The sequence below is a fragment of the Rhinatrema bivittatum genome, chromosome 3 (assembly GCF_901001135.1).
Source record: "Rhinatrema bivittatum chromosome 3, aRhiBiv1.1, whole genome shotgun sequence".
Lineage (NCBI taxonomy): Eukaryota > Metazoa > Chordata > Amphibia > Gymnophiona > Rhinatrematidae > Rhinatrema > Rhinatrema bivittatum.
Window position 1 is genome coordinate 357364772 of NC_042617.1, and position 12073 is coordinate 357376844.

Consider the following 12073-nt stretch of genomic DNA (forward strand, 5'->3'; position numbering starts at 1 on the left):
CCAAGGGTATCCCTGGCCAGGGATCTGGATGGCATGGACGAAGAAGAGGATCCAGATTCTTTGGAAGATGGGGAAATCCCCCTGGTTTAGATCCATATCTGAAATACCGTTACTGGAGCGGAAACTGCACTCAGCAGTATAAGTATGCACTCGACAAGTGCAGGAAAATCTTTGTTGGTCAATTAGATATATTTATTTTATTATTCAAATATGGCAACTCCACATGTATATCAATAGTCTTTCAAAGCGAGAGTCCCCCCGACAAGGACCCCGTGTTTCGCCAGTCTGGAACACCGGTTGATGGCATAAAATTCTGTCCCTCCCAACGCAGCCGGACTGGAGAAACACAGGGTCCATGTCGGGGGACTCTCGCTTTGAAAGACTATTGATATACATGTGGAGTTGCCATATTTAAATAATAAAATATATCTAATTGACCAACAAAGATTTTCCTGCACTTGTCGAGTGTATACTTAGATCCATATCTGACCATGTTATGGTTTTTCCATAGGGATGAATTGCCGGTCCTGGTTTCCCAGACCCTGAAGATACTGGGAGTTTCTGATGCAAACTCTGATGGAACCAAAGAAGAATCCCATTTTGATTTCCCTACGGAAAGCCTCTTGTTACTTTCCAGTACTGGGAGCCATCCAGGAGTTGAATGACCTGGAATGGGATGCCCCAGAAGCAAGTTTTAAAGCTGGACGAGCATTAGAAGCTCTGTACCCATTGGATCCAGCAGCGATAGAACATTTGCGTTTCCCTAAAGTGGATCTGCTGGTCTGTGCTGTCTCGAAGAGAACAACTCTTGCAGTGGAGGGAGGAGCTGCCTTAAAGGATGCACATGATAGGCAGATGGAGTCCATCCTTAAACAAGCCTTTGACGCAATAGCAATGACCTTACAGATTGCTTCTTGTGGTGCCCTGGTAGCTCGTTCGTGCCAGCTCCTCTCTCAGGAGGTGGATGACCCAGAAGCGAATTCCAGAGCGGTTATGAAAGCTGCCGCCGCCTTTTTACCTGATGCGGGCTCAGACCTAGATGGTACCTTGGCCAGAAGAGTGACCTCGGTGGTGGCGGCGAGAAGACAGCTATGGCTGCGGAATTGGTCAGCAGACACAACCTCCAAGGCTGGGTATCAAAGCAGGCATCTAGATACTCCAATGACTGGGACGGAGCCAGGTGACTCTTTGCCACATTGATCACCCACCTCAGAGAACAGAGTGTGCTCATTACTCCTTGCACTGACCGACCGCATTCCTCCTCTGTCTTTGCCCAAATAAGCCAATTGTCCAGAAATTTTATTTATTTAACACTTTTCTATACCGACCTTCATGGTAATAACCATATCAAATCGGTTTACATAGAACGGGGGTAAGAAAACTTTAGCAATAAACAATCATTTAACAAAAGGAGCAAAGTTACAATTAACAAGGAGGATAAAACTTGGAAGCATAGGTAGCCGGAAAAAAGAGTAGAAGGAGGCAAATAACCAAATGATGTACCAGGATCCATTCCTGTCTCTAGGCTGCTGCCACGACTACCATCACTTTTGTGAAGGTTCGTGGAGCTGTAGCCAGCCTGAAACTGGAAATGTCATCCCAACACCATGAATTGGAGAAACTTATGGTCTTTTTGAATGGGAATATGAAGATAGTCTTCAGTCAGATCAAAGGACGCAAGGAAACTCCCCTTTGCAGACTGCTGCTATTACTGCACAGATTCTCCCAGAAACATGGTACCCACGTGGATTTGGCAAATCCAAAATGGGACGGATGGGCCCTCCTTTTTTGGCACCATGAAATAAATGTAGTACTTCCCCCATCCCTGCTCACTCAGCAGAACCGGAGTGATGGCCTCAAAGCTTAATAACCTTTGCAGAGTCTGCTCTGCTGCATCCCTTTTGCTGCAAGACTAGCAGCACTTTTTCTCCAAGGGGGGGGGGGGGGGGGGGAGACAGTAGATAGCATTCATCAGGAGTTTTTTTTTTGTTTTGTTTTTTTAATTGTCTTTGGGCAGCTGGAAGGAATCATAGTCTCCACCCCCTCCTCTCAGATATGCTAGCATACTAGTTAAAATCCCAGTTTCATCTGCATCTCCTACAGAGAAAATAGACTCTCAAACTCAGGAGGTGTTCTGTTTGTAGGGACCTTAGTTTTTGACTTTATTTTTCCTGTTATAACAAACAGGAGAAAAATCAATGGAAAGTAATTCTTCCACTGCATTGCTTTTTGAGTATAACACAGATTCCCAGGAAAAATAACTGAAAACTGAGTTCCTTATCTATTTTTAATGGTGTTAGATGGTAAGGTAGTTACTCTACAGTAATCTTCACTAGTTTTTTGACTAACTACAGAGAAGACATTCTGAGCTTTATATCTTATTTTCACACTGCAGTATATGGGGAGAAGGTGGAGGGGTGGGGTTTTAACCAAGCTGAACTTAACTGAGGTGAGCTGGAAATTGCACACCAGTGAAAAGACCAGAGTGGCATGCGTTTAAAATGCAGGGTTTTTATTTTTTGTTCAATCCAGCACATAGATTTAACTGAGTTATCCGAGAACATCATGTTATAGTGTCTTCAAGATCATCTAATGCACTGTCCCCACTCCTAGTGAAATGTATTGTGGTAATGAAGTTGCAGGAAAGTATTTTTAAACAGCATGTCCCATGTTGCAGCGTTCTAGAAGTTGAGAAAACCTTGGTGCTGGCTGAGAAGGGCAGCCCGGAAGAAGACGGACAGGAAGTTGAGCTGCTAACTGCAGGGAAGAAGTTCCATATCCTGGCCACCATGAACCCTGGAGGGGACTTTGGAAAGAAAGAGGTAAGCCTTCCCAGTTTTATTCAGGGGGTAGAGCAGGCTTAGGAGGGTGAAGAAACCTGGAAGGAACAGAGATCTGCAAGGAGGAGATGGCAGAAATCCATGGCAGCAAGTAAATTGCATCCCCTTTTAAGCTAGAGCTGTTCATGTTTCTCCTTTAGTGGGTCAGCTGGGATTTTTGTTTTGTTTCTGTATTTTATAGACCCCTACCAAGACATTACGTTGCCGGTAATGCTTTGTTTCTGTCTGCAGCTTTCTCCTGCATTGCGTAACAGGTTTACTGAGATATGGTGTCCCCAGAGCAGTAGCCGGGGTGAACTCATAGAAATCATCCAGCACAATCTGCATCCAGGACTCTCCTTTGATGCTGTGGACCACCAAGGTGAGATTCAGCATTTGCTTCAGTTAAGTGCTGACTAATAGTGCAGCAGAACATTCATCTCTGCCCCATGGCTGTTTAAAAAAAAAAATGTTTCCATTTCATTCTGCTACACCAGTCCAGTCAATACAAGTTGGGGCAGAGAGTTTTCCTGGATGACGACATTGCCACCACTTAGAGATGTGTGAAGCACAGGAACAGCTCTGTTTCTCTGCCTCCAGCAAATTGGACTGGTGGTACAGCAGAATTTCTTCAAGCACTGTTTGAGAATTAAGGCCAGGCCCCTGGTACTCCAGGAGAGCAAGCCTGTGGAGATGGTTCCCAGTCCCAGAGGGGACTTGGTTGAGCCCAGAGGGAAAAGATATATTTTTTTTGTGCCTTCAGCTTCCTTAGTAGCAAAAAAAAAAGGTTCAAATAGATTTTAATGTCTCTGTGCCAGAGTAGGACTTTAAAAAGAAGCGTTAAAGAGAAACCGTAGAGAGAACATTCCTGTTCTGGTGCAGAATTGAGGAAAGCGAGAGGCTCTTCAGCTTGTGATGGGTACGAGGGGTGTAAATGCCTTGGAGAGTCTGATTTGAGCCATTTTGGAGGCTTGTGCTTTTTATGGCTTGTGCCTGGGCAGGTTCAATGCCCAGGCACAAGCCTTTTAAAACCTCCAGGAGATCAACAGTAGCCTCTCCTGCTGTGGGGGAGGATGCCTTGCCTGTCCTGCGTTCTGAACATGCTTTGGGTGAAGTGACCATTTTGGTGGGAGCTGGCACTATTTTGGATTCCTCCACACTAGTTCTTTCTTCTGTGCAGCCTCCTTCTCATGCTGGAAGACTCTGTTAGTTGTGCCTCGATGGAGGAAGGGAAAATGATTCCATAATTTATTTCACAAAAAGGAGATTAAACTGCTTATTGATCAGATAGTTTCTTTGCTGCAGATTCAGGATTCAAAGGTGGAAGAGGCTCTGGCCTGGGACCCCATTTTTAAAGCTGCTCTATAGCCTTTCCTCTTCACACTGGGGTGGAGGACATGGTGTTGGAATAGGAGGCCCTCTAGGGAGTGACGATTAATTGGCTTCATCTTTTTCCTCAGGAGGCGATTCAGTGCTTGTTTCCAATGCCTCTGGTGAATGCTCTTTTTTTTTTTTTTTTTTTTTGTGTGACCAGACTAACCATGATCTTCGGAGCTAGTACGTACTTAAAAAGATTCTCAGGACAAAAAGATTTAAGGTTTCGTTGAAGCAGGTTTTCATTTCAGTATCTCTGGCCATCTAGATTTTTGTTGTGATAATTTGTTGTGGGCATTTATTTAAAAAATTTTCTATACCGTCGTTTAGTAATGCACCATCACAATGGTTTACAATTGGGCACGAAATAAGTTTGGTACATAAATTATCCAGAGGGTGCCAATAAATTTTCGGTTACATGTTTCAATAATATACTCTATGTGGAGAGTGGATTGGGATTTCCATTTATATGATTAATAGGATAATCATATACGTTCTATACTGTCCTTCTCCTAATTTAATACTTAATTATGATGAAATAATAAAGTAAGCAATTATGCTTTTGGGTGACTCTCAGCTGTGTGTAGGTGTTCTTTATTCATTGACCTCACTGTGAAAGGCTTTTTTGAAGAGCCATGTTTTTAAACTTTTTGAAGAGTTTTAAATCTTTCATTAGTCTTATTTCGAGTGGTAATGTGTTCCATAATATTGGCCCCGCTAAAGATAGTGCGCTCTCTCTATAACTTGGGTCAGTTTTGCTGTTTTGACCGAGGGGATGGTTAATAGAGCTTTCTTGGCTAATCTGAGATTTCTCTGGGAGACATGCAATCGTAGGGCAGTGTTTAGCCGATCGGCATTTTCGTCACTGATTAGTTTATGAATTGTGCATAGCGTTTTAAATTGCACTCTTTGTTCTATTGGTAGCCAGTGTAAATCTTCAAGAGTTTAGGTGATATGGTCTCTTCTGCCTTCCAGAGAGTGCAGAGTTGGCTGTCACTTTCTTGGCTGATTCTCTGTACAATTTGTTCCAGATTTCCTCTGTCCATGGCTTCAGCCATAACGACCAAGAGACTTCTTTGGCTTTGTAACTGGGTGGCGGATTTGTGGTCTAAGTCTCATTTGGTCAAACTCCCCTTTAAAGGGAAGCTTCTTTTTAAGACATAGCTGGAGCAATTGGTTAAGAATCTCTAGGATCTGAAATGACACGGTCTTCCTGAGGGAAGAGGTCACTCATTTTAACACTCTGGTAGAAGGCATGGTCAGTTTTGAGATTCAAAATGCTATAGGGCCTGGCAGGTAGTTTTCATATTCTTCACCTCTGAATCAGGTGGTGCCCCTCAGAGGCAACACCCGATTCAGGAATTAACCCAGATAACTTTGGACCAGTGGGTACTGGATATCATCCCCGTCAGATACTCCCTAGAAGCTCGTCTCTCCTATTCCTGAGAATCCGGAGGGGTTTTCCCCAGAGTTGGTCCTCCTTTTGCATAGAGCCTTTCTGGCAAGGAAGGGAGCAGGGTGGAAAAGACCCAGAGAAAGACAGTCAGGTGTACCTCTCCAAAGGTTTCTGTGGTAGGTTCTGGGGATTTTCTGAGACGCCTAAGGCTGTCTTGCACGAGAACTGAGGGTGGCCCCAGGGACTTGGATAATTCAGATGAAATGCAGGAGAATCCCGCGTCTCCGCAGGGGGCGGATCCAAATTGGAGTCCGAATGCTGATAAAGGATGACCCTGATCCGGATGAGGTTCCGGTGACAGAGGGGGATGACCCTCGGGTAGTCCGCCTATTTAAGGAGGAGGAGTTGTCCTCTTATTCCTCAGGTGTTGGAGGAGTTAGGAGTAAAGATGGTGCAGGAGGAGTCGGATAATGAAGGGTGAATCTGGTCCTGGATGGGCTGCGAGGTCCTCCTAGTGCCTTCCTGTTGCCTAAGAAAATTCAAAAGCTGATTAGCCGGGAGTGGGGCTCCCAGAAGCAGGTTTGAAAGCCTGGAGGGTGATGGCAAAGTTTTATCCTTTGGAGGAGAATCTGGAGCATTTGAGGGTGCCAAAAGTGGATGTAGTGGTGTCCGCAGTGATCAAGAAAACCATGATTCCAGTTGCGGATTCAGTTGCTCTGATGGATGTGCAGGAGCGGGAGTTGAAGATTCAATTAAAGTTCATGTTTGAGGTGTCAGCCCTAAGTCTTCATGCCGTGGTATGTGGCAGTATGATGCAGTGCACCTGTTTATGCTGAGTTCAGAAGGCACAAGAGCAGGCTTCAACTGTGGTGCTCAGTCCTCAGCAGTCGGTACAGTTGGAGGCTGGAGTGGCCTATGCACAGTGTGATTTGGTGCGTATGTCCGCTAGAAGCATGTTCTCGGCAGTGGTGGCACGCAGACTTTTATGGTTGCACAATTGATCAGTGGACATGTGGTCCAAGTCCTAGCTATGTAATCTTCCTTTTAAAGGGAAGCTTCTGTTTGGGGAGGATTTGGATCAGTTGATGAAGTCTTAGGGCAAATCCAAAGGAAATAGGTTGCCTGAGGAGGAGAAGAGCAATAAAAAGGTATTTCCCTCCCAGTTTCATTTTCAGGACTTGTGAAGGTTTCATTCAGCTAAGGATTCCTCAATGCCAGGGAGGTAACAGTCTTCTGGAAGACAGCAGTCCTTTTGGGGTTCCTGCAGGTACTCCAGGGATGGTGTCTGTCAGGGTACCGAAGGCGGAAAGGGCACACATTGAAGTCAGGGTTCCCCACTCCTTGGAGGACATGGTAAGGGGGCAGATTGTCCCACTTTTACGAGGCATGGGTCAAGATCACCTTGGACCAGTGGGATCTGAAGGTGATAAAAGAAGGTTAAGCCTTAGAATTTTCCTGCCTGGTCAAGGAGGCCTTTCTAGATTCCTATTGCTCTTCTCAAGGAAAGTGGGAGGAAGTACGGGGGGGGGGGGGGCGGGGGCGGCGTCTACAATGGTTACTAAGCTTGGAAGCAATTGTTCCGGTTCCGCTGGGCAAACAGGGACGGGGAGGTACTCAATTTATTTTGTAGTGCCAAAGAAGGTGGGCACCTTCCGTCCCATCCTGGACTTGCAAAATTATTTGTAGCTTCCGGGTGCTGCGATTTCGCATGGAAACGTTACGCACCGTAATAGCAGTTCACAACGGAGAGTTCCTGGTGTCATTCGATCTGACCAAAGCTTACCTCCATATTCCCATTCAAAAGGACCATCAGAAGTTTCTATGGTTCATGGTGCTGGGGCAGCACTTCCAGTTTCAAGCTCTCCCCTTTGGGCTGGCTACAGTGTCCCGCACTTTCACAAAGGTGATGGTGGCGGCAGCCTTGAAACGAGGGGATTTTAGTCCACTCATATCAGGATGATTGGCGTATCTGGGCAAAGACTAAGGAAGAGTGCGGTCAGTCTGTCCGGTGGGTGGTGAACACCTTGAATTTGCTGGGTTGGATCACAAATGTCTGTCACCTAGTACTGACCTAGTCACTGGAGTATCAGGGAGCTCGTTTCAATATCCAAAAGGGCAGGGTGTTTGACAGAGGACAGGTCATTGAAGGTGCAGGTGATGTCTGTTGCACCTGCTGGTGCCAAAGGTCTGGGATCATTTGCAGTTCTTGGTTTCATGGCTTCCATGTTAGGATTGGTGCCGTGGGCCTTTGCTCACATGCTACCTTTGCATTAGGCTCTGTTGTCCAGGTGGAATCTGATCTCAGAATATCAGCTGCAGTTACCTCTCCAAGCATATCCAGATCCAGTCTTTCATGGTGGCGCACTCAGCACAACCTGGAAAAGGGAATGGATCTGGAGGCCCCGGATTAGATGGTGGTCACCGTAGATGCTAGCTTGGGGGGTGGTGTGCCTGGGACGGTCTGCCCAAAGTCTTTGGTCTACAATGGAGGTGTCCTGGTCTGTCAATTGTCTCGAGACGAGTGTGATCCGCGGGGCTCTGGAGGGTGTTTCTTCCCTGGATCAAAGATCGGATGTTTTGAGTTTTCTCTGACAATTTGATGACGATGGCATGCAAAAATTGCCAGGGAGGCACAAGGAGTCACGCAATGGCTCTGGAGTCACAACATCTCTTTGTTCGGGCGGGACATGATCAGGAGGGTATAGCAGCTTCTCTCATCGTGGGAGTGGACAACGTGCAGGTAGATTTCCTCAGCAGACAACTAGATCCTGGAGAATGGAAGTTGTTTGCGGAAGCCTGGGATCTCATAGGTGCCAGGTGGGGGGGTGTTCCTCAGGGGGACTTCATAGCAGTGCATTGCAACACCAAGGTGGCAAGGTTTTTCCGTCGCAGAAAGTAGGTAGGCTCGTAAGGGCTCAATGCTCTGGTGTGCCAGTGGCTGACGGGGGCTCTGCTGTGTGTGTTCCCTCCTTGGCCTCTCTTCGGTCGAGTGCTGCAACGCATAGAGTTGCATCCAGGAAGGGTGGTGCTGGCTATAATTGAACTTCTCAGGTTGCCTCATCCGCCAGGGTTGCTATGTCAAGGACCAAAATTTTCAGATTGGGAGGATCACTTTTGTCTCGGGGCCTGGCTTTTGAAAGGTGGCAAGTGCGCCTGAAAGGTTATTCGGAGCCAGTAATTTCCACGTTACTTTAGGCTAGGAGACCGCAGTCACGTCTGTGATGTATGTCAGGGTCTGAAGATGTTTGACTCCTGATGTCTTCAACAGCGGTTGGATCCAGTGACTGTTGGTGTTCCTTACATTTTGTCATTTTTACCACAGGGGTTGTTCAAGGGCCTAGCCTACAAGTTCGCTGCTCGCATCCAGGTTTCGGCCTTGAGTTCCCTTGGGGGCAAGGTATGTGGGAGGTCTTTGGCCACTCATCCCGATGTGGCTCGTTTCCTGAAGGGGGTTAAACATTTATGTCCTCCAGTTTGGAAAGTATGTCCTGACTGGAACCTCAACTTAGTTTTGCGGGTGCTCTGTGGGGTGCCCTTTGAGTCATTGAGTCAAGTGTTTTTGAAGAATCTGACTTTCCCTGTACATACCAGGATCAGTCCAGATGGTGGGTTATGTCCCCTGTCCAGCAGATGGAGTCAGAACAAAAACTTCTGGGGGAGGTGCTATATAAGCCCACCTCCCTTGTCTCAGTCCTCAGTATCGTTCTGACTCCAGCAGATGGGAGCAGAGGACCATCAGTTCCCAGCAAAGTAGCTTAGTGTTCTCTAGGCTTTTATTCTGTCTCTCTTTTTTTTTTTTGTTGGTGAGGGATCAAGTTTGGGGAAAAAATTTTTTTTTGTTGCAAGGTAAACGGGTTAGCTTTGAGCCTGGGAGAGTCACTGCTCTGTCTCTCTCCCCCCCCCCCCCCCCCCGGGCACTTGCTGACAGGGCCTGGTCCTGTATTCTTACCTTCTGTCTTTCTGATTCTTGCTGTTAGGGGGTAAGTTTGTTTAATTCTCCTTTGCTACAGGTTGGCCTTTTTCCTTGCGCCTGACCGCCGGGGTGCACGTTAGAGGCTATAACCTCTTTTCTGGCGTGTAGCCAGATGGACTCGGAACCAATGGGATAGTATCCGCGTGCTAGCAGTTGGAGACGGATCTGACGTCAGCACGGGGTATATAGCCCCACAGGAAGCGAAGCGATTCAGTAATTTCCGTCTCCAAAGCAGTTTGGAGTGCCTGCACGCTGGTTCAGCGTGCTTTCCAAGGCTACTTTAATTTTTTTCTCTTTTTTTCTCATTCTAGACTCTACTATACGCTTTTCCTCCGTGGCCTCTGCTGGGCGCCATCATCCACAAGATTCAGACACACCAGGGCCTAGTTCTTCTAGTGGCACCAGACTGGCCAAGAAGACCCTGGTACGCAGACATGAGACGACTACTGGCAGGGGAGCCTCTTCCTCTGCCTCCTCTCCGGGACCTTCTACGTCGAGGTCCCATCCTCCACGAGGATCCAGCTCAATTCTCTCTTACGGTCTGGCCCTTGAGAGGGCTAGACTGAAGAAGAGAGGTTACTCGGGGCCCGTGATTGATACACTCCTCCGAGCTTGCAAGTTTTCCACATCCCTCACCTATGTACGGATCTGGAGAGTATTTGAAGCATGGTGCGACACTCATGGCACCAATCCACATGCCACCACCATACCTATCGTGTTGGATTTCCTGCAGGATGGGCTTCAGAAGGGTCTCTCCCTCAGCTTCATCAAAGTTCAGGTTGCGGCACTGTCTTGCTATGGTCCCAGGAGGGATGGCAAGACCATCGCCAAGCACCCAGATGTTTCTCGCTTCCTGCAAGGGGTCAAGCATATTCGTCCGCCACTAAAGTGGCCTGTGCCCTTATGGAACCTTAATCTTGTTTTGGATTTCCTCGCGGGATCCACCTTCCGACCCCTTCGGGGCTTATCTCTCCGGTCTCTCACCTTGAAGTTGGTGTTCTTGCTGGCGGTGTGCTCCGCACGACGCATCTCTGAGCTACAAGCACTGTCCTGCCGTGAGCCCTTTCTACGACTCACTTCGGAAGCTATCCATCTTCGGACGGTTCCCTCCTTTCTCCCTAAAGTGGTTTCACAGTTTCATCTTAACCAAACCATATCTTTGCCTACTACGGTAGGTTTGAAGAAATCTGAAGTAGGCCGTTTATTACGCCATCTCGACATCGGCAGATTGCTGCCCAGGTATCTGGACATGACTCAAGACCTGCGAAAGACAGACCACCTGTTCGTCCTGCACAGCGGGAACAGACAAGGGGAAGCGGCCTCTCGGCCCACCATCGCCCGCTGGATTAAAGAAGTGGTCAGAGCAGCTTACGTGGAGGCGCGGAAGTCTCCACCTCTGCAAGTTAAGGCTCATTCTACTAGAGCACAAGCAGCATCCTGGGCTGAATCCAGGATGTTGTCGCCTGCAGAAATATGTAAAGCGGCGACGTGGTCCTCCCTCCATACCTTTTCCAGGTTCTACCGTCTGGATGTCCAGGCCAGGGAGGACTCGGCTTTTGCGAGGGCGGTACTACACGGTCCTCAGGCAGCCTCCCGCCCAGGCGGGGAGTAAAGCTTTTGTACATCCCATTGGTTCTGAGTCCATCTGGCTACACGCCAGGAAATGTTGAGATTACTTACCTGGTAATCTTCTTTTCCTTAGTGTAGACAGATGGACTCAGCATCCCGCCCAGCTGCCTGTGTACATGGGTTTCACCGATTCCAGATAAGCCATGGCATTTGTTTACATACGAGCGTACACTCTACCAGTGTCAACGCCTTCCGGTTGTGAATGCTGGCGGTCTCCAGCCAATGTCAATCGGTCAGGGGAATCCTGTTTTCACTTTTCACTGAGCGTCAGTACACACATCCATAACAGCTTTTGCAAGGAAGATTACTGAATCGCTTTGCTTCCTGTGGGGCTATATACCCCGTGCTGACATCAGATCCGTCTCCAACTGCTAGCACGCGGATACTATCCCATTGGTTCTGAGTCCATCTGTCTACACTAAGGAAAAGAATATTGCCAGGTAAGTAATCTCAACATTATTCCCCCCCCCCCCCCCCACTTGATTGCCGCCCCGCGACATGCCATTCCCTGGGGCCGCTGTCCGCCGGGACGTCCGATTCCTCGGCGACCCTTGTTCTGTCCGGGTCTGTGGGGCATTCAGGGCGGTCCGTACTCGCAAGTTTTCCTTCAGGCGCTGAAGACTTTACCCACCCGCGCTTTTCGCCCTTCCCCCTTGGACATAGCATGCTGTGATCGGCGGCATGCATGGCATGCGGCCGACTTGGGGGCTGGCTTTCGCAGGAGGGGCTGTGTACGAGCTGCCTCCCCGGTGGGGGAGGGCTGCTCTCGCAGCAGGGGGATGCCGCTGGAGCCCGCGGACAAGACCGCGCTTCTAGGCAGCGGCAAGCCCCGTTCCCGCTGAGCGTGGGAACGGCAGCCATCTTGTTTTCAGACGCCGACTT

At 48.2% G+C, this 12073-nt stretch overlaps 1 protein-coding gene across 2 annotated transcripts in view; it reads left to right on the forward strand.

The window, feature by feature from the left end:
- MDN1 (midasin AAA ATPase 1) overlaps positions 1-12073 on the forward strand; it is a 765271-nt gene that overhangs the window by 246775 nt on the left and 506423 nt on the right. For both annotated transcript variants that reach the window (XM_029595415.1, XM_029595414.1), the window contains exons 32-33: positions 2678-2822; positions 3072-3201. In XM_029595415.1, coding sequence (XP_029451275.1) covers positions 2678-2822; positions 3072-3201 — 275 coding nt within the window. The remainder of the gene's footprint in view (positions 1-2677; positions 2823-3071; positions 3202-12073) is intronic.